Source organism: Geotrypetes seraphini, chromosome 6, assembly GCF_902459505.1.
Source record: "Geotrypetes seraphini chromosome 6, aGeoSer1.1, whole genome shotgun sequence".
NCBI lineage: Eukaryota > Metazoa > Chordata > Amphibia > Gymnophiona > Dermophiidae > Geotrypetes > Geotrypetes seraphini.
The window spans coordinates 62,221,817-62,245,842 of record NC_047089.1 but is presented as its reverse complement, the minus strand read 5'-3'; the positions used below and the strand labels follow the sequence as shown (position 1 = coordinate 62,245,842).

Here is a 24,026-nt window from a genome sequence, read left to right as displayed (position 1 = left end):
TAATATCCAACCCATAGTTTTCGGGCTCGCAGAGATGAATACCGACACTCCCGATGCCGTTTAAGTCTAAGTTCAGCCCCATAGAGAGGGACATTCCTTTGGGACATGTGGAGGGTAGGGGATTGGGACATGGGGGTGGGGCATATGGGACATGTGGGACATAGTGGTGTGGGACATGTAGGGGGTTGGACATTTTGGGATAAATAAATATCCGGGCAACGCCGGGTAATCAGCTAGTGATTTATAAAACTACAGTGAAGCCATCACCACCTGGAGTGGATCCAACTCTAAGGGACTTCAAGGTTGTTTGAAGTTCTTTTAATGATAATGACAAATCAAGAGATTCTTTAATATGCTCAGGAATTTTAGGTCCTTTAATTAACTTTAAAAATTTCAAACCATCAATATCCTTTTTTGAATAAAGCTCAGAAGAATGTAAAACCTTATAATACGTCAAAAATTCTAGCCATTTTAGAGGAAATCTCATTATAATTATATATTGCTTTTAATAGAGCTTGTAGAGTATTATGTTTCCAATTCAAAGCCAACTGGGCCTCTAAACTTTTAATATCTTGTTCTAATTTAGAGAATTCCATCTTAAGCTTTTTCCTAACATAAGCTAAATATGAAATGATTTGTCCTCTTATGGTAGCTTTAAAAGCATCCCATAATATTTCTAATGAGATTTCCTTCGAAGCATTGAGTTTAAAGTAATCCTTCATTTTTACTTGAAATTCTTCCAAAAATTTTTCATTTGCAAGCAATGCATTATGAAATCTCCAAACAGGCCTAGTATAATCTTTGTCCTCAGCACTAAACTTAATCCATACTCCACCATGATACGATAAAATTATTGGATCAATAATGGCTTTTCTAATCTGTTGTATGAATGTATCAGATATAAATATATAATCAATATGTGAAAATGATTTATGAACATGGGAATAAAAAGAAAATTTCCAAGCATTATAATGAAGAATCCTCCAAATATCTTTCAATCCACAAGAGTGAACTAGATTATCTAATCCTAGTGATTTTATCATCCTATTAGGCTTTTTATCCAGCAATGGATCCATTACCACATTGAATTCCCCTGCTACTACTAAATCAGAGGTAGACGATGGTAAAATCAGCTTTTGCAGAGTCTTAAAAAATTCTAATTGATTCGAATTAGGGGCATATACATTAATAAGCTTCAAGGTATGTTTTCCCATACTCATGTCTACTTGAACCCATCTCCCTGCAGAATCTGCAGAAATCATTTTAAATGTAGCCATACATTTTTTATTAATTAAAATTGCCACTCCTGCCTTTTTACCTACTGCAGAAGAAAAAAAAAACCAATGTTTAATCCATCCAAATTCCAACTTCCTTGATTCAAGGGCATTTAAATGGGTCTCTTGAATATAATATATATCCGCATTTTGTTGTTTTAGGAAATTTAGTGTTTTCTTTCTCTTTATAGGATGATTGAGACCATTAACATTTAATTAAAATAATTTTAGATTCATTTCTAAGTTCTTATTGATAATAAACAAGCATATGATCTAATATAATTATCCCTTAAATATAATCTTTTGGATTGAAGAAATTTCTTACATGAATTCTGCTGGCAACATTACCATGCTGTGAGGACTTGCTATCCTGCTTGTTCTCAAAGAATACACTACATAGCTGGGTTTTTTTGAAAGGTCGCATAGGTTATGCATCGAGTAAAGAACAGATACATTATAACTTGTACTAATATTCCAGATATGCACACATTTTCTCTTTGAAAATACTCTAGTGAAAAGGCACATATTTACACCTGAAATTATCTACATATACTTGTGGAAATCCAAAAACATGCACTTTAGTTTAACTGCGATTTGAAGCCAATGATTTTCAACCACAAGTATTGGTAGGTTAATAAACGGCTTTTAACATTATCCCTTAACAGATGTGTCACGGTGTTAGATATCTTTTTAAATTAAGGTTACCAGACATCCAGATTTACCCAAACATGTTCTTGTTTTAGAGAACTGTCCGGGTGTCCAGGTGGCTTTCTAAATTTTGAGTTTGTCTGGGGAATGGCTCTCCTCTGTCCCCCACCTACCTCCTCTACTGAAAATAAATCTTCAGACTGGTCGGTAGCATCAACAAGATGCGCCTGCTGCTGTCAGCCTGCCCCATAAGCCTTCATTCTGAAGCTATCCTGCCTACACAGGAACAGGAAGTTACTGCAGAATGAAAGCTTCAGGGCAGGTTGTGGCAGCAGGCTTATGTTGACCAGCCTGAAGATTTAATTTCAGCAGAGGTGAAGTGGGTTGAGGACAGGGGAGAGCCATACTCGATTCAAGGGTGGGCTGGGGGTGGAGAGAGAGAGAGCCCACACCACCAGATCCTGTTAGAAGAAGGGAGGGTATTGGAGAGAGGAAGTGAGGGAGAGAAAGAAAGAGAAACACCCATGGGAGGGGGGGTTTGAGAGAGAGAGAGAGAGAGAGAGAAGCACCTGGGGGTTGGAGGGAGGGAGAAAGAGATAAGCACCTGCAGGGAAGGGGGTTGGAGGGGGGAGAAAGAGAAGCACTAAAAGTGTACAGACCGTGGATGGGAAAGGGAAGTAAGGGGTGAAAAGTGGGGGGCAAGATGGGGTTATGTGTCCTCTTTTTGACTTCACAAATATGGTAACCCTACTTTAAACAGTGATAGACTGCACATGAGGCATTCCAAATATCCTGCTTATTAAATAAAACAAAAACAACTAAATTAGAAAATGTTTGGCTTTAATTCCCAAGAAAACTTTTCTATAAAGCTTCAATATTAGACAATGTTTAAAGAATATTAAAACAAAAGCTTTCCACATCCCCAAATCAGATGTCTGTACGCAGCATGGTGTACTATTTTAAACTAGATAAATACTATACACATATTAAATAACCTACCTTAAATGTGGCAAAGGCATCTGAAGCTATGTCAAATGTTGACATTTCTACATATTTGAAGAAGTCTCGAAACTGCTCTGAACACAAGATGATTTTGGCAAGTGGCTCATGTCGGATACATTCTCTCAGCATGATTCCACAGTTTAAAGCAACGTGGGGGGCTTCATATCTAAAATTAAAAGGAAAGAAATCCAAGCCCAAAAGTAAAATTAAAACCCCACTATTATTGTTGGTGTCAGTATTCAGAGACACAGCTGTTATGTGAAGATGAGCAGGTGATTTATTAGCTTATCTCTATGGCTGAAATTCCAAGGCTCTATCCATTTATTACTACTACTAATCATTTCTATAGCACTACTAGACATACGCAGCGCAGTACATCAAAACACAAAAGAGACAGTCCCTGCTTAAAAGAGCTTACAATCTAGTCATGACAGACAAATTGGACAAGAAGGTACATCAATACATTGTGCTCAGACGGGGGAATTACAGTGGGAATAAGATAGATATTGATGCTTAGAAAGTGGGTTAGAGTTTGGAATTGAAAGCATTTAGGCATGGCTGCAGAATACATAGGCTTAGATTTAAATGGTAGCTTGTTTATTTAAAAGATTTTGTAGCCTTCTCTTCTGACATTCCAAGTGATTTACAACTTACATATACAACAAAATAGTAATGCTAAGGAGAGTTGAGTTCCTGTGACTGTATATGATCCCATTCTGTTTTAGAGTAAAAACATGAAATGCCTGGAATTCTGAGGAGCTCTCGCTTCTTTTTTTCATTTTACAGTGACTCCTGTGTGTATGTTGCATATTTTATATTGATCTTTGAAGATAATTCTTTCATCCTTGATTCATTTATATAACAGATTTGGAATATGCAGTTCCTTTTAACAATTAGGGCTAGATTCACTAAGCAAACTGATCATGTACCGATCAGTTTGCGAGCCCTATGCGACCCGATTTCCCTCCGACCCAATTCACTAACCTGTGTACCAATCCTATCCCGATCCGTGCATGCAAATGAGGGGAATCAGTATGCAAAGCAGGAAGGATGCGATTCACAAAACTTCTTCTGGCACACCGACTGGCTGGCCGATCAAAAAACTAGCGTCTGGTGAGTACCAGTCATATGTGCTAAAACCCTGCTCTCTGCCCCGATTCTCCAGCTCTGGCCACCCTGCTCTCTGCCCCGATTCTCCAGCTCTGGCCACCCTGCTCTCTGCCCCGATTCTCCAGCTCTGGCCATCCTGCTCTCTGCTCTCTTCTCTGCCCCGATTCTCCTGTTCTGGCTGCCCTGGCTCCCTGCTCTCTGCCCTGACTTTACTGCCCTGCACAGTCCCAACTCACCTGCCCTTTCCCGCAGTGCGAGCCCGTGGTTTTAACCAGCTTTAAACCTGTGGGTTAAAACCACGGGCTTGCACTGCAGAGAAGGGCGGCAGGGAGCAGGTGAGTTGGGGCCAGTAAAAAAACAACTGCAAACACATGTGCAGACCATCTACAGGCAAAGTAGATGGTCTGCCCATGTGTCGGGATCGTTATCTAGTGATCCGTGTCGGCGGATAGGGGTATGCCTTCGATCGCCCCCATTAGAATATTCTTGTTTGTGGAATTGATCGGCCCTGCCTGGATCGGACATGGATCGGTCACGATCGGGTAGGTTAATGAATCTAGCACTTAGCCTCTTTGCTATTCTTTACAAAGTTGAGCGCCATTCTGGGTTTTGGTTGTTTTTTTTACATAATTGCCACCATTAGCCACACATTTCTGCCATTGATGGACAAGTTTTTTGAGAACCATTGTGAAAGAACAGCACATCTCTCTTTAAACTTATTGTTCAAAGTTCTTACACGTTTTTGAACTGAATACACTCCTCTGAAGATATTTCTTCAATTTTGTAACAAAAAGTTGGAAATTTCATGGCACTAAGTCTAAGCTGTATAGCAGATTGGGTAAGACAGAGTTCAGCTGTTAATTCCAGCAAACTACGTTAGAAAACAAAATAGTGTGGAAAAAAGGGATCAGATCAAATTTCATGTCTGAGCCAAAAAACTCCACATCTGTAGAACTTTCAAACTTCGCTTATTTAAAAATCTTATAGAAAATCACCATAGGGGTCTCAAAAATACTGTACACAAAATCAAATACTGATTCAGCTTGCATCACTGCTGAATCAGTCTTGTGGTGTGTACAGGCTTTTAAACTTTCTCATGTAAACAAAGTCAAAATCCATTTGTCTCAAAGCACTCAAACCATTTCAGTGAACAGTACCATTTTACAAATGGTTTGAGTGCTTTGAGACAAATGCCTTGTTTCACCAAAAGCTGCATCTGAGAAGAGTACCATCATATAACTTACTGCCTGAACCAAAATTCTTGTGTTTAGGAACTGTTTTCAGTAGTTCTTTCAAAGTTTTCAGGGTTGCAATGTAATGCTTTGAGAGATGAAAATCATTTACATGCAAACTCACTGACTCAATCACTCAGTGAGTGATTGAGTCAGTGCAGAGCCCTGATAGTAGTGACAGGAGAAGCAGCCTCCTGTCACTGCTGTCAGGGCTTCTGCTGGGGGGGTTTTCCTTTTTTTTTTTTAATGGCACAGATATTTTGTGTGTATTACACATGCAAAATATATGCCCAATTAAAAAAAAAAAAAAGATAAAAAGCCCCCCCCTGACAAAGTACCCCTCCCTCCCTGAACCCAAAAAAATGGCTGGAGGGATGCCCACTCCCTCCTGCCACCACACGCTCCCTCCCCCGCGTGCGAATATGGCAAGTGGGATGCCCACTCCCTCCAGACATTGCCCCTCTCCCCCCCCCCGCTGAACTGAGATGGCAGGAAGGATGCCCACTCCCTCCTCCTGCCCCCTTCTCCCATGCTAGCGAACTGATATGGCAGGAGGGATGCCCACTCCATCCTGCCATCAGGGCCCCCCCAGCCGTCACGGCAGGTTGGATCCCTTTCTCCCCCATACCTTTAAGTTGGGGGCAGGAGGGGTGCTCAGTCCCTCCTGCCCTTCCGCTGTCAGCAATGCAGTCCTTAGGCCCTGCCCCGGTGCATCATGTGATGCAAGGAAAGGGGCCTAAGGCCCTGATTGGCTTAGGCGCCTTGGGCTCCTCCCTTGGAAACGGCCTGAGGTATCTGAGCCAATCAGGGACTTCCTTAGAGAGGAGCCTAAAGAAGTCCCTGATTGGCCAAAACAATGGCCAATCAGGGACTTCCTTAAGCACCTCCCTAAGAAGTCCCTGATTGGCTCAGGTGCCCCAGGGAGGCGCTGCTCCCAATTGGGGAAAGGGATGGTGGGAGGGAGAAGGAAGACCAGGGAAGGGAGAGGAGATGAAAGAGATGCCAGGAGATGAAAGAGAGATGCCAGACCTTGGGGAACGAAAGGAGAGAGGGAAAGGAATGAAGGAAAGGAGATGCCAGGCCATGGAAGGAGCCATGGTGGGGGAGGAAGAGATGCCAGGGCATGGTGGGGAGGGAAGGAGACAGAGATGCCAGACCAGGAGAAAGGAGGGAAGGAAAAAGAGGAGATACCAGAGCTTGCAGGGGGAGGGAGAGATGGAATGGAAGGAGAGGAGAGAGATGCCAAGGCATGGGGAAGAGAGAAGGGAAGGAGGCAGATGCCAGACCATTAGGAAGGAAGGGAGGGAGGGAAAGGAAGGAAAGGAGATGAAAGAGCATGGAGGAAGAGGGAGAAATGGAAGGAAAAGAAAAGGTATGGGGGAAGGGAAGCAGATAGCTGTATTGATAAACATTTATAAATAGAAAATGGAAATAAGGTAATCTTATTATTGGACTAATTCTAATCCATTTTTTTACTAAGTTTTGGAAGCCAAAATCTCCTTTCTCAGGCAGTGGCGTACCAAGAGGGTGGGGGAGGGGGCAGTCTGTGCCAGGTGCAACTCCTAGGGGGTGCTCCTCTGATCCCTTTTTATATTGTGCGGGGGGGGGTGTTAAAAATTATCGGACCCAGGCGTCACATACCCTAGGTACACCACTGGAGTAATAAGTAAAATCCCAGATGCCTGGATACAAGCATCTCCACCCATCTTCTACATTAAGTTTTACAGAAGTCCTGCAACAGTTTTCTATCTCACTTGCCATATTGTGCCGTCTTACCTATATTATCTTGATATGGTGACATGGTTAGATTAAAATCTTCCTCAATAATTAGATAACCCTCTTTGGCATGTAGTACCTTAGGCAGCAGGGCCCAGGGGGAGTGTAGTGTAGTGGTTAAAACTACAGCCTCAGCACTCTGAGGTTGTGGGTTCAAACCCACGCTGCTTCTTGTGACCCTGGGCAAGTTATTTAATCCCCCCATTGCCCAGGTACATTAGACAGATTGTAAGCCTGCCGGGACAGACAGGGAAAAATGCTTGAGTACCTGAATAAATTCATGTAAACTGTTCTGAGCTCCCTGGGGAGAACAATATAGAAAATGAAAGAAAGAAAGACCCCTAATTCTCATTTGGGGCATAGATATTCACCAGAGTGGACAATCCGGTGGGAAAAGTGCGTCTTATGGAGCGAAAAATACGGTACATGTAGTCCCATTCAAACCTACCACCATAAGTAAATATCTACACTGGGGATCCCTCAGCACCTGCTGCACCTCCACATTCCAACTTTTAGCAAACAAAATTCCCACTCCCACCTTCTTAGTCATTCCTATTTTAGAGGCCTAAAATGATAAATGGAATCAAGGGTCTCATACTTATAGGACCTCTTCATATGGGTTTCCTGCACCAAGCAAATAGCAATCTGAAGACATATCAGCTCTCTAAAGAATGCCTTGCACTGGATTTCTTTTTTTATGTCCTGCATGATTGCTTTATTATTGCAGTGAGGACTATATAACTGCATGAATACTCAACTAAAAATGTGCACTGGCAGACTTCATGGACAAAAGGATTATTGACTATGCTATTGTGGTAAGCTTTTCCACCTACTCAATGTTAAGTTTTGAAAACAATGGAGCATTGTCACATTAATCTTTTCTGGGATCATCTGACTATAGTGTTATGCTTTTAGGGAACCCACTCTGAAACCTGTCCTGACATTTAGCTTTGGATCACCATGATAAAGACATAACACTAAGCAGAGATCACAAGCGGATTGATCACGCTCCAGTTTAATTTGCTCTATTGGTAGAAAGAAAAGTCTACAACTACAGGAGTGTTTAGATTAATCACAGCATGGATGGCAGCTAATGGTATAAGGTTCCTGGGTTGTGTTATTGGGACAAAAACCTCTACCAGTTTCCTTTTCAAGTAGTGATGCTGACACATATTGGAATGCTGGAATTGTGCTCCTTTACAGTAATAATTGATTATACTGCTGCTGTTGAAACATTAATATATAAGATTTTTTTGCTTTGAACATTACAGATGTTTGGATTGTTTTGTTTCTTTTTCTCTGTATTTATTTTCTTTCGCCCCAAGGTAAAGATTTAAAGAATGCTGCAAAACAATTGTGTATAAGGCAAATGTGCAATCCTGCATCTTTGAATGTTTCCAGACTCCCATATCTTCCTGTTATGTAACAGAATTATTTATGTATTTATTCAATTTTCTATACTGTTCTCCCAGGAGAGCTCAGAATGGTTTACATGAATTTATTCAGGTACGCAAGCATGTTTCCTTGTCTATCCTAGAGAGAGAAAGAGACAGAGACAGAGAGAGACAGAGAGAGAAACCTGAAGAAGTCTCCTGCCGCTCAGCTCTTCAGGGTAGGAAAAATAGCTTTTTTTTAATATTTAGGAATTTTCATGTTATAAAACACAACTTACAACTGGTCAGAATAAAACAGACAATAGAAAGTCATCTACCGTATTTTCACGCATATAACGCGCGCATTATACGCGTTTTTACCTACCGCGCATACCCCTCGTGCGTTATATGCGTGAGCGCGGTATACAAAAGTTTTAAAACATAGTTCCCACCCCGCCCGACGCCCGATTCACCCCCCCCAGCAGGACCGCTCGCACCCCCACCCCGAACGACCGCTCACACGCGCTCCCACCCGCACCCACGATCGGAGCAAGAGGGAGCCCAAGCCCTCTTGCCCGGCCGACTCCCCGACGTCCGATACATCCCCCCCCCCGGCAGGACCACTCGCACCCCCACCCCGAACGACCGCTCGCACGCGCTCCCACCCGCACCCGCATCCACGATCGGAGCAAGAGGGAGCCCAAGCCCTCTTGCCCGGCCGACTCCCCGACGTCCGATACATCCCCCCCCCCGGCAGGACCACTCGCACCCCCACCCCGAACGACCGCTCGCACGCGCTCCCACCCGCACCCGCATCCACGATCGGAGCAAGAGGGAGCCCAAGCCCTCTTGCCCGGCCGACTCCCCGACGTCCGATACATCCCCCCCCCCGGCAGGACCACTCGCACCCCCACCCCGAAGGACCGCCGACTTCCCGACAATATCGGGCCAGAAGGGAGCCCAAACCCTCCTGGCCACGGCGACCCCCTAACCCCACCCCGCACTACATTACGGGCAGGAGGGAACCCCGGCCCTCCTGCCCTCGACGCAAACCCCCCTCCCCCCCCAACGACCGCCCCCCCCCCAAGAACCTCCGCCCGTCCCCCAGCCGACCCGCGACCCCCCTGGCCGACCCCCACACCCCCCTTCCCCGTACCTTTGGAAGTTGGCCGGACAGACGGGAGCCAAACCCGCCTGTCCGGCAGGCAGCCAACGAAGGAATGAGGCCGGATTGGCCCATCCATCCTAAAGCTCCGCCTACTGGTGGGGCCTAAGGCGCGTGGGCCAATCAGAATAGGCCCTGGAGCCTTAGGTCCCACCTGGGGGCGCGGCCTGAGGCACATGGGCCCAACCCGACCATGTGCCTCAGGCCGCGCCCCCAGGTGGGACCTAAGGCTCCAGGGCCTATTCTGATTGGCCCACGCGCCTTAGGCCCCACCAGTAGGCGGAGCTTTAGGATGGATGGGCCAATCCGGCCTCATTCCTTCGTTGGCTGCCTGCCGGACAGGCGGGTTTGGCTCCCGTCTGTCCGGCCAACTACCAAAGGTACGGGGAAGGGGGGTGGGGGGGTCGTGGGGGTCGCCAGGGGGGTCGCGGGTCGGCTGGGGGAGCGGTCGGAGGTTCTTGGGGGGGGCGGTCGTTGGGGGGGAGGGGGGTTTGCGTCGAGGGCAGGAGGGCCTGGGATCCCTCCTGCCCGTAATGTAGTGCGGGGTGGGGTTAGGGGGTCGCCGTGGCCAGGAGGGTTTGGGCTCCCTTCTGGCCCAACTACCAAAGGTACGGGGAAGGGGGGTGGGGGGTCGCCAGGGGGGGTCGCGGGTCGGCTGGGGGGGGCGGTCGGAGGTTCTTGGGGGGGGGGCAGTCATTGGAGGGAGGGGGGTTTGCGTCGAGGGCAGGAGGGCCTGGGATCCCTCCTGCCCGTAATGTAGTGCGGGGTGGGGTTAGGGGGTCGCCATGGCCAGGAGGATTTGGGCTCCCTCCTGGCCCGATATTGTTGGGGAGTCGGCGGTCCTTCGGGGGGAGGGATGTATCGGACGTCGGGGGGGGTGGGCATCAGGCTTTCAGGATGGGGACAGACCTTCAAGGGGGGACAGTGCACGGAAGTCAGGGGGGGTGAACGGAGAGTCGGAAAGTCAGGGCTGGCGAAAGGAGCGTCGGGCAGCATGCGCGGTATACCCGTGAGCGCGGTATACCAAAGTTTTTGTACATATCATCGTGATTTCTGCGCGCTATACCCGTGTGCGCGTTTTATACGGGTGCGCGTTATTTGCGTGAAAATACGGTACATGGTTCCTTCAAGGAGACTTAATGTTCCAAACAATACCATAACAGAAAACAACCCCCACCCCCACCCAAGCACTCCAGAATCAAAAATTTTGAGTTCAATGGGACAAACCCTCCCAAATAGGAGTCCAAATGACCTTAAATCTTCTCCACTGACCATTTTTTGACATCCAAATATTCAAATTTTAACAAAGTAAACATTTAATTTTGCCACATAGTAACCATTTTGTGCCTTAGAGATGAGTTCTTGCTTCACTTTTCAGTTAAGTTACCTTTTTTTGATTTTTTGATTTCGTGCTGGGGTTTTGGCTGGTAGGGTTCATTCAGGGGTCGCTCAGGTCTCACCTGTTATTCACTTTAGTTAATTTACTTGCTTTTGATTCGTGAATATTTTCACTTTGATTTATTGCACGCCCAGGGTGCTCAGTGATGGTGTGCGAGTGGGGGTACATTACCTCTGCCTGAGTTATGAAGTATTGGAGCTTGTCTCCTGTTACTGCTTGCTCACACTGAGAGCACCCTTAACACTTGATATTATCTTGTTAGTTCTCACGCGTTTTGCGTAGTGTGCACAGTTTTGGTTCCTGAGCGCCCCCTTTGTGAACCCTTTTTGACTATTTCTGCCTTATTGTTGTGTCTAGTTTAGATTGTGGCAGTAGTTTTTGGAGTGTGTTTTGTTGTTACATAGTAACCGTGGGCACATCTGCTTGCCTCCATAGTAAGAGAATACATTTCCTAGCCAATAAAGAAGCTTTTTGCAATAACAAATCCCCCCCCCCCCCGAGAGAAAAGTAAGACACCTGCCCTCAAAGAAATCCTTTTATGCAAGACGGGTCTGTAAGTATAATCCAACAAAAGAAACTAAGAAACTGGGGACCGCGCGCCTGTGTCGGGCAGGAAGGCACTCGCGCACGCGCGGTGCGGCCTCTAGAACTTTCCAAGTTCTTAGAGTGCAATCACTCTAAAAGTGTCCGTACCGGGGCTCCGTCGGTGCCGTCACCCATCAGTCAAGAATATGCTGCCTGCTTGTCCTGGGATAACATATGAAGCAGACCAGCAGGAGTTGAATGGAATTTGGGACACTGAGCATGGGAAGCAAACCCAGCAACATAAGTCCAGTAGGGAGAGATAAAGACTTACGAAGAATTTGTAGTGTTGCTCTTGTAACATATGTCAAGAACAAAACAAGTCATTTCTAACTAATCTTTACTCACATATCAATACTACTTACTCACTGACTTTGTGCTAAGATCAAAATGAAAGCTTACCCCTTCAGAAGTATAAATAAGATATGCTGATGGGAGCTAATGTATTCCACTGTGGGACTTCGAGTGCCAATTTGTCTCCTCAGGATGTTGTTAAATATCTGAGACACATCTTTCTTTCCCTATTAAAAATATAAATGCAGATACACTCTGAAAATAGTTTTTGGGATTTTTATTAAATTGGAGTGACTTGACTTTGCTTAACATGGTGCATTTGAAGGCTTCTAGAAAGTCTCCCTCTGGACTGAAAAGCCTCAGTTCAAAAGCAACCTAAGATACAGGTCTATATGTAATTATATTATATACCCCCTTTTCAAGCTCCATCAAAGGACTTACACTTTATAGAATTATCACAGTTTCAAAACAAGGTACACCCCCCAAAAAACATTAACATCTTTCAGTTTGTGTGGAGAAGGACCTTACAATCACTCTCTCTAAACCCATGCAGACCTTCTAACAACCATAACATTTAAGGAAAATCTAACATCTACATTCTCTAGAATAAAGGTAAAATGAGCATAAGGTAAGATGTTTTATAATCTCAGGCAAGAGGCTGGGGCAGATAATTCTTAAAGTTTATAATTATATTTGGGGAGGTGATGTGGGAATGGGTAATACAAAGTTAGGCAGGTTGAATAGGGATGGGTAAGAGCAAAATCTATTTTGAATTGTGCTTTATTTTATTGATGTGGTGTTTCTATTTTGAAATATTGTAAACCACACTGAATAAAGATCCAGATTTTGCAATATATGTTTTTAAATAAAAATTTTACAGGCTACTGATCTTTAAAGTGGTAGCAGCCCATGTAGACACCAAGAAAACAAAACTCATTCACCTGTAATAAATGTTCTCCGAGGACAGCAGAACTCAGACCTTTCAAGAAAGTCTCAATTTGATATCCGACTGCAGAAAGTAATAGTGCCAAGCAGCAATAGCAAGTGAAAAGTTAACAAAGATAGAAAGAGCATAGACAAATGAAGAAGCAAAAAGAGAAAAGGAAACAAGATACTATGAGGAAGTGAGCAAGAGAGAAAGAATCCATGTAGAAAATGTTACTCTGACACCATGCAGACAAAATAGTGCAATACATAGGAAGAAATACAGAACATGGGGAAGTGGGTGGGCTATAGGGTAAATAAAATGGGATAAAACCAAAAACTAAGAAAAGGAGAAAAACTGAAATGTAGTAAAACAAAAGAGCAACAAAAATAAAGCTAAATGACTGAAAAAATAATTTAATTCTTATAAAAGGGTGAAGGTTTTTTTTGTTTCTGAACAGAACAATTCATTCCCTGAAAATAACAATATGGCAGATAAATCAAACATACTTACCTGTAGAAGGTGTTCTCCAAAGACAGCAGGTATATATTCTCACATGTGGGTTATGTCACCCACGAAACCTGGTACAGACAAATACCAATTACACTGTCACTTTAAATTTTAAGGCAGTGCCCATACCATGTGAATGCTGGTGCCTTCCTGCCTGAAGTCAGTTCACGAGACCTGCAGTTCAATAACAAAACTAAGACAACAACTAGGGGAGATGGGCAGGTTATGAGGATATATATCTGCTATCCTCGGAGAATACCTGCTACAGGTAAGTATCTTTGCTTTCTTCAAGGACTAGCAGGTATAATATTCTTACGTGTGGGACTCCCAAGCTGCCAGGGTCATGACGCTGGAGAAGTAAGGATTAAAAATAAAACACGAGTCTGGGGAAATCCAAAAAGGGTTGGCGGGAAAATTGGCATTCAGGAAGTAAATAGATTTTGCAGGACTGCTTGTCCAAATTTACTGTCTCTTCTGGAGTTTTGCTTTAAACAGTATTGTAAAGTGAAGGTATGGATCGAGGATCAAGTGGCCGCTTTGCAGATGCCCTCAATAGATGTAGAATGGAAATGGGCTACTGAAGCCACCATAACTCATACATTTTGGGCTACAACATGGCCCTGTAGCTTCAACCCAGCCTGAGTATATGCAAAGGAGATATAATCCACTAGCCAAATGGAAATGATTCACTTGGTAACAGGAACTCCAAGAGCTTCTTTTACAAAGCCGCGCTAGCGGTTTTATCGCACGCACTGGATTAGCGTGCGCTAGCCAGAAATCTACCGCCTGCTCAAAAGGAGGCTGTAGCGGCTAGCGCGTGCGGCAAGTTAGCGCATGCTATTCCGCGCGTTAAGGTCCTAGTGCGGCTTTGTAAAAGGAGCCCCAAGTCTTTTAGGGTTGAAAGCTGCAAAGAATTGGGAAGAATTTCTATGAGGTTTAGTTCAATCCAAGCAGAATATTTGAAGTCTAAAGTATGGAGAGCAAATTCACCTGGATAAGAATGTGGTTTCAGGAAGAAAACAGGCAGAACTATGAACTGATTGAGATGAAGTTCAGAGACAACTTTTGGAAGGAATTTTGGATGAGTTCACTCTTCCGACATAGAAACATGATGGCAGATAAAGGCCAAATTGCCTATCCAGTCTGCCCATCTGCAGTAACCATTATCTCTTGCTCTAAGAGATCCCAAGTGAATATCCCAGGCTTTCTTGAAATCAGACACAGTCTCTGTCTCTACTACCTCTACCGAGAGACTGTTCCACACATCTACCACCCATTCTGTGCCTATCCCATGTTTTTCTCTGTGTTCCATAGTTTTATTTTTTATAATAGGTTCTACTATTTTGCCTGGCACTGAAGTCAGGCTTACTGGTCTGTAATTTCCCAGATCTCCCCTGGAACCCTTTATAAAAATTGGTATAACATTGGCCACCCTCAAATCTTCAGGTACTAAAGGTTCTGAGCAGTATGTTTGGATCCAGCCTAAAAATTTGCCCTAGAAATGTGGCTTTTACCCTTGTTGACCAACTGTTCTTTCTATAACCTGAATCCAAAAGTTGACATCTTTTTAGTATATTCCACAGATATAAAAAAAGTGGCCCAAATAACTCTGGGCCTAGTTGATATCATGCCCCAAAACTTTGGATGTCTTCATTAAAGGTACCAATATATCTCCTGAAAAAAATGTAATCAATTTCTGAGATGGTCAAGTGGGGAACACTGGACCACTTGACATGGAATGACCCAAAGTAGTTTCTTAGGATAAATCACCAGCATGAGGTTTCCACACCTGCAGAACCCTAGTTATCCCTGAACACTCCTGAGCTGAATTTACTACCTCTTGACCAACAGGTGACTAGGACCATGGTTTGACCAACAGGTGACTAGGACCATGGTTAGTCCAAGTGGAGAATACCTGAAACTGTCAGTCAGAGATTCAGGACACCAAATCTTGGAGTATCTGTTGGTAATTTTTGAAGGGATCTAGCTAAGTACTTGGGACCTGGGTTGGCTACTGTTGGAAACAGGATACTGAGCTTTATGGGCCTCAAGTCTGTCCCAATATAGCAATTCTTATGTTCTTATGGAAATGTCCATGCATATATCCATGTGGGGAATTATCTGAGGATTTACTTAGAAAACAATGGAACTGTGAAATACAATCTTCCAATGTAAAGGAAATAGTTTCACTAAATTGTTCAAAGGTGCCTATGCAGATCGATGATTATCAAAATTTAGAGGGAAAAAGCCTCCAATGAAAAGGGCTAGGTAACCTCACAGGCAAAAAAAACAACAACTTTACTCTCTTTAAACTTCAAAACCAAACAAAATACTCAACATCTTCAAATCTTCAATCAAATCTGTAGAAAACTCATCTTTAAAATGTAGCAAAACAGGTGTAGTAGAGAAAGGTCCAACTGACAGCGGCAAATGTGAAGGTGGTAGTAACCCAAGTAGACATAATTTTTGAGGCAGGGTCCATCTGGTTGGTGAAAAATAGACTGGTGTTGAATGCAGAGAAAATGGAGGTGACGGTGGTCTCAAGATGGAGTGCAACCAACTTTTCTAGTAAAGGTGATACTTAATGGCTAGGAAGTTTCAATTGTATAGCAAGTGAGTGGTGCTTGGTGTAGTGCTTAATGCCAACCTATCTTTTAAACAGGTGTATGCAATGGTTAAACACTCTTTTTTTAAACTGAGATTGCTTAGAGGGTGAGTGCCTTTTGTACCCTCTGAGACTGCTTAGAGGGCGAGGAGAATTTTCGATTGGCTATTCATACTTGCATTTCTGCTAGGTGCTTGTGATCTGGATTGGCCACTGATGGAAACAGGATACTGGACTACAAGGACCATTGATCTGACTCAATATGGTTATTCATATGCATGGTATTGAATGGCCTGGACCACTGTAATGTGTTATATTTGGGGGTTCTGTCTGGAAGGCCTTTGTGCTCTGGAGAAACAGCTTTGTTGTGTAGTACATATACATTTTGAATAAATGACGAAGGGCTCTTTCACAGTGACATGTCTTGTGTTTTGGAACCAGTTGCTGTTTTCTCTGAGGCAGATGACTAATATGGTAGCCTTTAAAAAGCTGTTGAAGGCCCACCTTTTCCCTCTGCTACTTGTAATATTTGAGTGATTGTCATATGGTGTATATAATGTTTTGTGGTTGGTTTAGGGAGGGGTAGGATGGTTAGAGAGGTGGGGAAAGGATATCGATACACTATATTTTATGTATGTTTTATTGTGCTCTGCCTTGTATAGAGCAGAATATAAATGTTTTACCATTAAACAATCCAGAAATATAGGATCCCCCTACAGATTACTCTATTATGGCCCATCAAGAAGTACCCAAAGATCAAAGTCTTAGAAAATAAGGGTTATTAGTTTCTCTCTCCCAAACTACTTCCTCATTGAAACACTATTCCTTTTCTGAGAAGGCAGTCTCCTCTTCCTCTTCTCCAGTCAGCGGAATGTTCTTGCATTCCAAATATTGCCAAGCTTAACCTTTAGTTTCTTCCATGCAGGAACATAGATTAGGACTCTGTAATTCCATTCCCCAATTGTCCTGCTTGTCTGACTGATTAGATTGTAAGCTCTGTCAAAAAGATTGTCTCTTACATGGTTAATATAATGTATAGTGTTGTGTGCGTCTGGCAGTGCTATAGAAATTATAAGTAGTAGTAGAAATAGAAAGGCTAGAAAGGGTTCAAAGTAGAATCTAAATGTGCTGCCAAAGAACACCACCTAGGAAATTAAAAAAAAAATTATTCTCAGGCTGCATAAATTTTTTATGGATCACAAGACTAAAGGCCTGTTTTACAAAGCCGCACTAGCGGCTGCTGCGTGGTAACGGCCCCGAAGCCCATAGAAATTGAAAGGGCTTCGGGGCTGTTGCTGCGTGGCTTTATAAAACAGGCCCTAACTTGTCCTCAAAACACTCTGGGAAACTACATATGTAAACGGGCACAAGAACTGGTTCTGCAGATTGTTCTCACCATTGCTCCCTAGCTGGGAGGAGAAGCTCTAATAAGAATGAAATGTGACCTGCTGACATATTAATAGTAAACTTGAGCTACACAGGTTCTGCCATAACTGAGGGAGATATGTAGCTTTCTTCACTATCAGAAGGAAAGGAGGCGATAAAGGGCTCACCATGCTTATGTATTTTTTGCAAAACTAGTAATTCTATTAATATAGAAACACTGACCAGGTTTTACTCCATGTGCACTGCAGTCTACAGTTCATTCTGGATCATCCCGTTTCACTTTTAACTAGGTATTAAACCTCACTAAATGCATCTGCCTACCTGGCACCTGCTTGCATGGCTTTTCTGAAAACAGGCCAAATGCATTTGCTGGTGTGCTTAACTGTCATAACTTATCTGCAGCATGTTGCCTCCCTTTAAAAAAAAAAAAAAAAAAGTTTTTTTTAGATATAATGGAAGCAAGTGAGGGGAGAACAGATTGCATTTGTCAAGTACTGTAGCGCCTGCTTGTGCCCAGGCCAGACCAAATGCACTGACATGTTAAATCGCCATGACTTACCTACTGCATTGTCCCCTACATTCCCCCTCCCCTCTCCAAACATACTGAAAACAAGTGTAATGAAAGGTGGGGTGGGGAGAGTATGATCACCTCAGATCCCAATCTGACACATCACCATAAGAGACCAGAAGGTAGTCTGGGAAGAGGCTGCAACAATGAGTGTTTTTGTTTTGTTTGGGGTTTTTAAAAATCTAATCTAATCTTCTATTTGTGCATTGCTCATACCTATACAGGCTCAAGGTGACTGTAAAGAGAGGTAAGAGGGAAGAGAAAGAGGAGGAAGAGAGAGGAGGTGGATAGGTAAAACTTTTAGTCAGTTACCATTCAGGAAATGTTCTCTGGTTCCCTCCAAAGAATATGGAGGAGGCCATTAGGCACTACAATCACAAACCTCCACAAGAACTGGAAGAGGTAGGCAGGGGACTAGATCTGGTACTATGAGTTTAGCATGTCTGAGACCTGTGGACAAGCCTTTGCCAAGCCTAGCACTTTAGGCTGTTCCCAAGGGAGGAGGTAAATCTGGCACAAAAAGCTGTCAAAACACAAAGAAAAACTGCAGATGGATGTACAAAAGTGCAGGCTAAATTTATTAATCAAGAATCATGAATGTGGTTAATGTTACCACCTTGACCCAAACCAGAGGACCCGACATGGTCCATGTTTTGGTAAAACACGCCTTCATCCTGACTCAGTCTATGCTCCACCAGGAACTTAGGCCTAATGCCTTCCCAGGAGCAGCCTACTTGTGGCTGTTACATCAGGCCATGTGTCTGTTCTATATGCTGGAACCAGAGAAATACCAAGGAACTGAAGACATCACAAGTCCCCTCTAAGGGGAGTCAAGTCAGCTGTGAGCTGTTTTTTTTCTGGCTCCATCTGCTGGCAAGGGAACATAGCCCACTTTTCTGGACTGGTCAGGTATGGATGATAAAAATAATTTATCACATATTTATATAATTTTATTACATGGGAAATGATTATATTCTTTCTTCTTGTGTTGATGACGTGTCCTTAGCCACAAAATCATCCAGAGAAAGAAAAATCCATTCCTAGGAAGTGCCTATAAACCTTAACAAGTTTAATCATTCTAAGTAACCCTATCATCTGAGAAAACATTATAACACTAAACAAACCTAAGTACATATGAAAATTCAAATGCAAAATTAACAAATGAGCTGAACTGCTCTTTTGACAAATTACAAGCTCCATATGAATTAAACCAGCAAGTGGTTAACATGTCTATATGTTTATTACTATTTATATACCACTCTTTGTTACAACATCAGTGTGGTGTATATCAAAAGAAAGGAACATCAATGTTTATAGTATAGGTATAGAGAGAAAGAAAGAAAAAGACTCCAATCTGTATGATCCAATGCCCAAATAAATAGTTAAAAACCATATAAAAATCTAAAGCTATAAAAACTAAGAAGAAAATGCCAAGCAAAATAAATAAGTTTTTAAGGAAGCTCTGAATTTAGAATACATAGGCTCACATCAAAGCTCATTTGGCAGGAAGTTCCTTAAATATGGTACAGATGCAGAAAAAAAAAAGAGTTTTGGGTAGATTTTACATTACATTACATTAGGGACTTCTATTCCGCCTATACCTTGCAGTTCAAGGCAGATTACAAAAGAGCTAACTGGACATTTCCAGTGAAGTTACAACAGTTTTGGGGGGGTTTTTTTTTGGTTACAAGGGAGGAGAGGTACCTGGATTAATTCCGGAAGAACTTGCAAATTGGATATTAAATTGACTGTACATTACTGTGTGATATAACAAATAGATTACAGTTAGAGTACAAATAAGATTACGTTACATTTCAGGGAACTGAACACTTGGTTGGTGTTTTGGGGAGGAAGAGATTATTTAAGTGGAGGTTTTGGGGGAGAATTTATCTAGGAGGAGGGGGAAGGGTTGGGTTAAGATATCTGGATAAATTTTTTGATTTCTTTTTGAAAAGTTTTGAAGTCGCCCGTTGCCGTCAACAGGTTGGAGGTGGAGTGGTTAAGTTTTACTGCTTGTGTCGCCAGAAGGTTATCAAACATCTTTTTGCGCTGAGTGCCCTTGAGTGGAGGGAAGGCAAAAGGGTTCCGAGTTCTTCTTTGTCTTGAGGTGAGGATCTGGTTTAGGCGGTTGTTTAGATAGGGAGGGGCGGAGCTGTTTAATGCTTTGAATAACAGACAGTAGAATTTGAATTGAATTCGTGCTTGCATAGGTAACCAGTGAGAGTCTAGGAAGGCAGTTGTAATATGATCATATTTTCTCAGGGAGTAGATCAGTCTGAGGGCAGTGTTTTATATAGTCTGAAGTTGTTTTATCATGTTGGCAGGACAAGGTAGATAGAGGGAATTGCAATAGTCCAGTAGACCTAAGACTAGGGATTGGACAATTAGCCTGAATTGTGCTGGGTCGAAGAATTTTCTTATTTTACGTAGATTTCTCATAATTAAAAAAGCTTTCTGGGATGTTTTATTTTTTATTTTTTTTATTTCTTTATTGATATTTTGAACTTGACAATGTGATTTGGGACTGCATTGTGCAATGAATAGGTGGTAATGTCAATCTACTTAGAGTCGAAGAACACAAAGTGCGGATGGGTTTATATGGAATAAGTAATTTTGCAAGTTAAACAGGCTGCCCACTAATCTATATTTTAAATTGAGTTCTCCTCTTAAGAGTTTGTGAATACTTTTTGATTCTTCTCTTACTTTTAAGGATCAAATAAACTCTCTGGTTAAGAAATGTTTTTTTAGCGTATGAATGTTGAGGAAGGTCAGATCTCTTTTCCATCAACGTCATTTTTCTGTTTTGGTCCAATCTATTATATTATCCCGGTTAGATTATTGTAACGCCATTTATCTTGGCATCACTAAGAACTGCCTTCAAAGACTACAATTGATTCAGAATACCACCGCGAAGTTGATCTATGGAAAGAGCAAATTCGACCATGTGACTCCTTTGCTTTTCTCTCTCCATTAGCTCCCAGTTCGTTTTAGAATTCAGTTTAAGTGTTTATGTATTGTTTTTAAGATTTGTCCAGATCAGAATGATGTGCACTAAAAAAGTGTGCTTGTTTATTAAATATGACTTTTTGCATCATATTGTTTGCTTTGTTTTATATTACAGTATTGTTTAAACAAATGTATTTATGATATACAGTGGTACCTTGGATTACGAGCATAATCCGTTCCAGGAGCATGCTCGTAATCCAAAATGCTCGTTTATCAAAGCGAGTTTCCCCATAGGATATAATGGAAACTCGCTTTGATACGTTCCCACCCACCCCCCCCGAGGCCAGAGCGCTGCTCCCCCCCCCCTGGCTCGCAAAGCCCCCCCCGCGTGATCCGGCATCCCCCGTGAAAACAGGCACCCCCCGCCCGACCAACTTTAACTCACCCCCCCTTTGGCACCGGCACGCAGCCCACAAGTGCCGGTGCCGCTTGAAGATCTTCTTCTTCCCAGTCTCTGCGCATGCTCAAGCCCTTCTAATTCTCCCTCTCACCGAGATTCTCGGCGAGAGGGAGAATTAGAAGGGCTTGAGCATGCGCAGATGCATGCTCAAAGCCGGCAGAGACTTGGAAGAAGATCTTCAAGCGGCACCGGCACTTGTGGACTGTGTGCCGGTGCCAAAGGGGGGGTGAGTTAAAGTTGGTCGGGTGGGGAGTTCCTGTTCTCGCGGGGGGGTGCCAATACGAGCAGGGGGGGCCTTTGCGAGCGGGGGGTAGCGATGCCGGTTATCAGGGGCTGCTCGCAAATCGAGTCAACACTCGGTTTGCGAGACACGTTTTGGGAGAATGTTTTGCTCGTTTTGCAAAACACTCGCAAACCGAGGTTTGACTGTATATGTGTTTTTATGCACTTTTAGATATTCCCTGTCTTTAACAATATTAATTTATATGAAGTTATTTGGATTATTTTTTTATATGTATATGTATGTATTTATAGACTCCTGAGGCAGGCCTGTTGGCCGAAACATGTACATGTCGAGTCATTGAATCGCTGAATGTACTATTGTGACATTAGAGGAATAAAGATCTTCACATTACCAGATGAATTGCAGGACACTTTTTTAGTGCACATCATTCTGATCTGGACAATTCCATTTTGGTTCTTTGTATTTGTGTTTGTGGTCTTGTTTTCCCCTGGTTTGTTCTTTCTTTTGTTTTTAAGATTTTACATGGTATCTTTGCTCCTCTTGTTCCTCTGCTATGGAATGTTTATACATTTTCATATGCAAGAGGCATTCATCGATTTAAACTTTCTCTTCCTTCTAGGAAAGGAATTAAAGGAGTTAAGAATTTTAGCAGCCCTCTGGCTTTTAAATTTCCCCAATTATCGAATGAACTTTCCCTAATTTTGAGGTGTCCCAGTTCCTTGCAACTCTTCCGTAAACTTCTAAAAACTTTTTTATTCACTAAACATTTTGAAACTAACTCTCTTGTATTTCAGCTTACTTTATTTTTTAAAATTTATTGTTAACCGCGTCGAGTTTCCTTTGGTTGAAGATCCGGTATATAAGGTTAAGTTTTAGTTTAGTTTAATGCTTTATGCATTAGCCTATATTTTATGGGAAGTGAATTATATTCTCTAAACAGCAGAGTGACATGATCATATCTCTGAGTATTTGTAATAACTCTAATGGCAGTATTTTGAACTGTCTGTAATTTCTTAAGAAAAACCTGAGGAAGTCCTGTATAGATGGTATTACAGTAATCCAGTTTTGAGGTAACCAACACGTAAACAAGAGATTCACAGCAAGAAGTATCTATATACAAACGTATTTAGCAAATCATGCGTAAGGAATAGAAACAAGATCTAACTACTGAAACCAACTGAGGATGAAATGTCAGTGCTGAATCTTGAATTTTGAAGTTGGATAGGTTAAGATTGCAAAACTGGAGATACTGTTGGAGATTGTAAAGAACCAGTAGTTTTCTGAGGATTTGGAATTAGTTTATTGTGCAAGATCCATCCATCATATCCAAACAGGTTTGTAAAGTGTTTAAATCTGTTTTTTTTCAGGTTTTGAGAAGATACTCATAAAATATCATCAGCACAGATATAGCATTTAATCTGGTGCTCCTGAATTCTCCTAGCGAGAGGGCTTAAGAATATATTAAATAATGAGGGTGACAATATGGACCCTTGTGGAACACCACATGAAAGGTGACAAGATCAAGTTTATTAAAAAAAAATTTATACCGCTTAATCAAATTTCTAGGCGGTGTACAGAGTAAAAAAAAGTTTCATAAAAACTAATTAAAAGGTACTAAACAAAACCAGGATAGGTTAATAAAACACATAACCAAACATATGTACTAACTTCACACATTTAGAAAAGAAGGGCAAGAACTACAATCTTTGAGGAAAAGAGCACAGTAAAAGGGGAAAAAACAATAGATATGGGTAAAAAGCTATAAAGCTTGTTTTAGTCCTTAAAAGGACAGTTATTGTCCAAAAGCATCTTGGAACAAAACTGTTTTTAATTTTGCTTTAAATTAATTTAATATGGATTTGATGCATAAATGATTAGGCAGCGAATTCCAAAGAGAAGGTGCAGTGACAGCGAAATTGTTGGATCTCAGCATGTTGATTGATTTTAGTGATGCTACGACAAGGAGATTCTGTGACATTAAACGAAGCGATTTAGAATAATAATAATAATAACAGTTTATATACCGCAGGACCGTGAAGTTCTATGCGGTTTACAACGATTATAAGGTATTTCAGATCGAGTGGAATGAAATAAAGTTCAGAGTTGATGAGTAACAGTTCTAAAGATCATTTGTTGAGGACTAAGATTGTATAGATCAGTTACCTAAGTACTTCAGGAACAGATGTGTTTTTAGGCGTTTCCTGAATTCCCTATAAGTAGTAGGCACGAGCAGTTGTTCCAGGTCTTTACCCCATAATGCTGCTTGATGTGAGATAAGATGTTGGTGATGACTTTTAAATTTACAACCTCTAACCGGTGGAGAAACAAAGTTCGTATGTGAGGTTCTCCTGAATCTGTTGGTTGTGAAGGAAAAAAGGTCTGTTAAATATTTAGGGGCTAAGCCGTAAAGTACCTTGAAACAAAAACAACCAAACTTGAATTTCACACGTGCCTCCATCAGCAGCCAGTGCAGAAGTTGGAAGGAAGGTGTCACATAATCAAACTTTTTCAATCCACAAAGTAACCT

The 24,026-nt window shown here is 42.3% G+C and overlaps 1 protein-coding gene across 11 annotated transcripts in view; it reads right to left on the bottom strand.

The window, feature by feature from the left end:
• Positions 1-24,026, bottom strand: part of CAB39L (calcium binding protein 39 like) — a 136,580-nt gene that overhangs the window by 39,257 nt on the left and 73,297 nt on the right. For all 11 annotated transcript variants that reach the window (XM_033948282.1, XM_033948288.1, XM_033948279.1 and 8 more), the window contains 2 exons: positions 11,964-12,082; positions 2,922-3,090 (listed from right to left, as the gene is read on the bottom strand). In XM_033948282.1, coding sequence (XP_033804173.1) covers positions 2,922-3,090; positions 11,964-12,082 — 288 coding nt within the window. The remainder of the gene's footprint in view (positions 1-2,921; positions 3,091-11,963; positions 12,083-24,026) is intronic.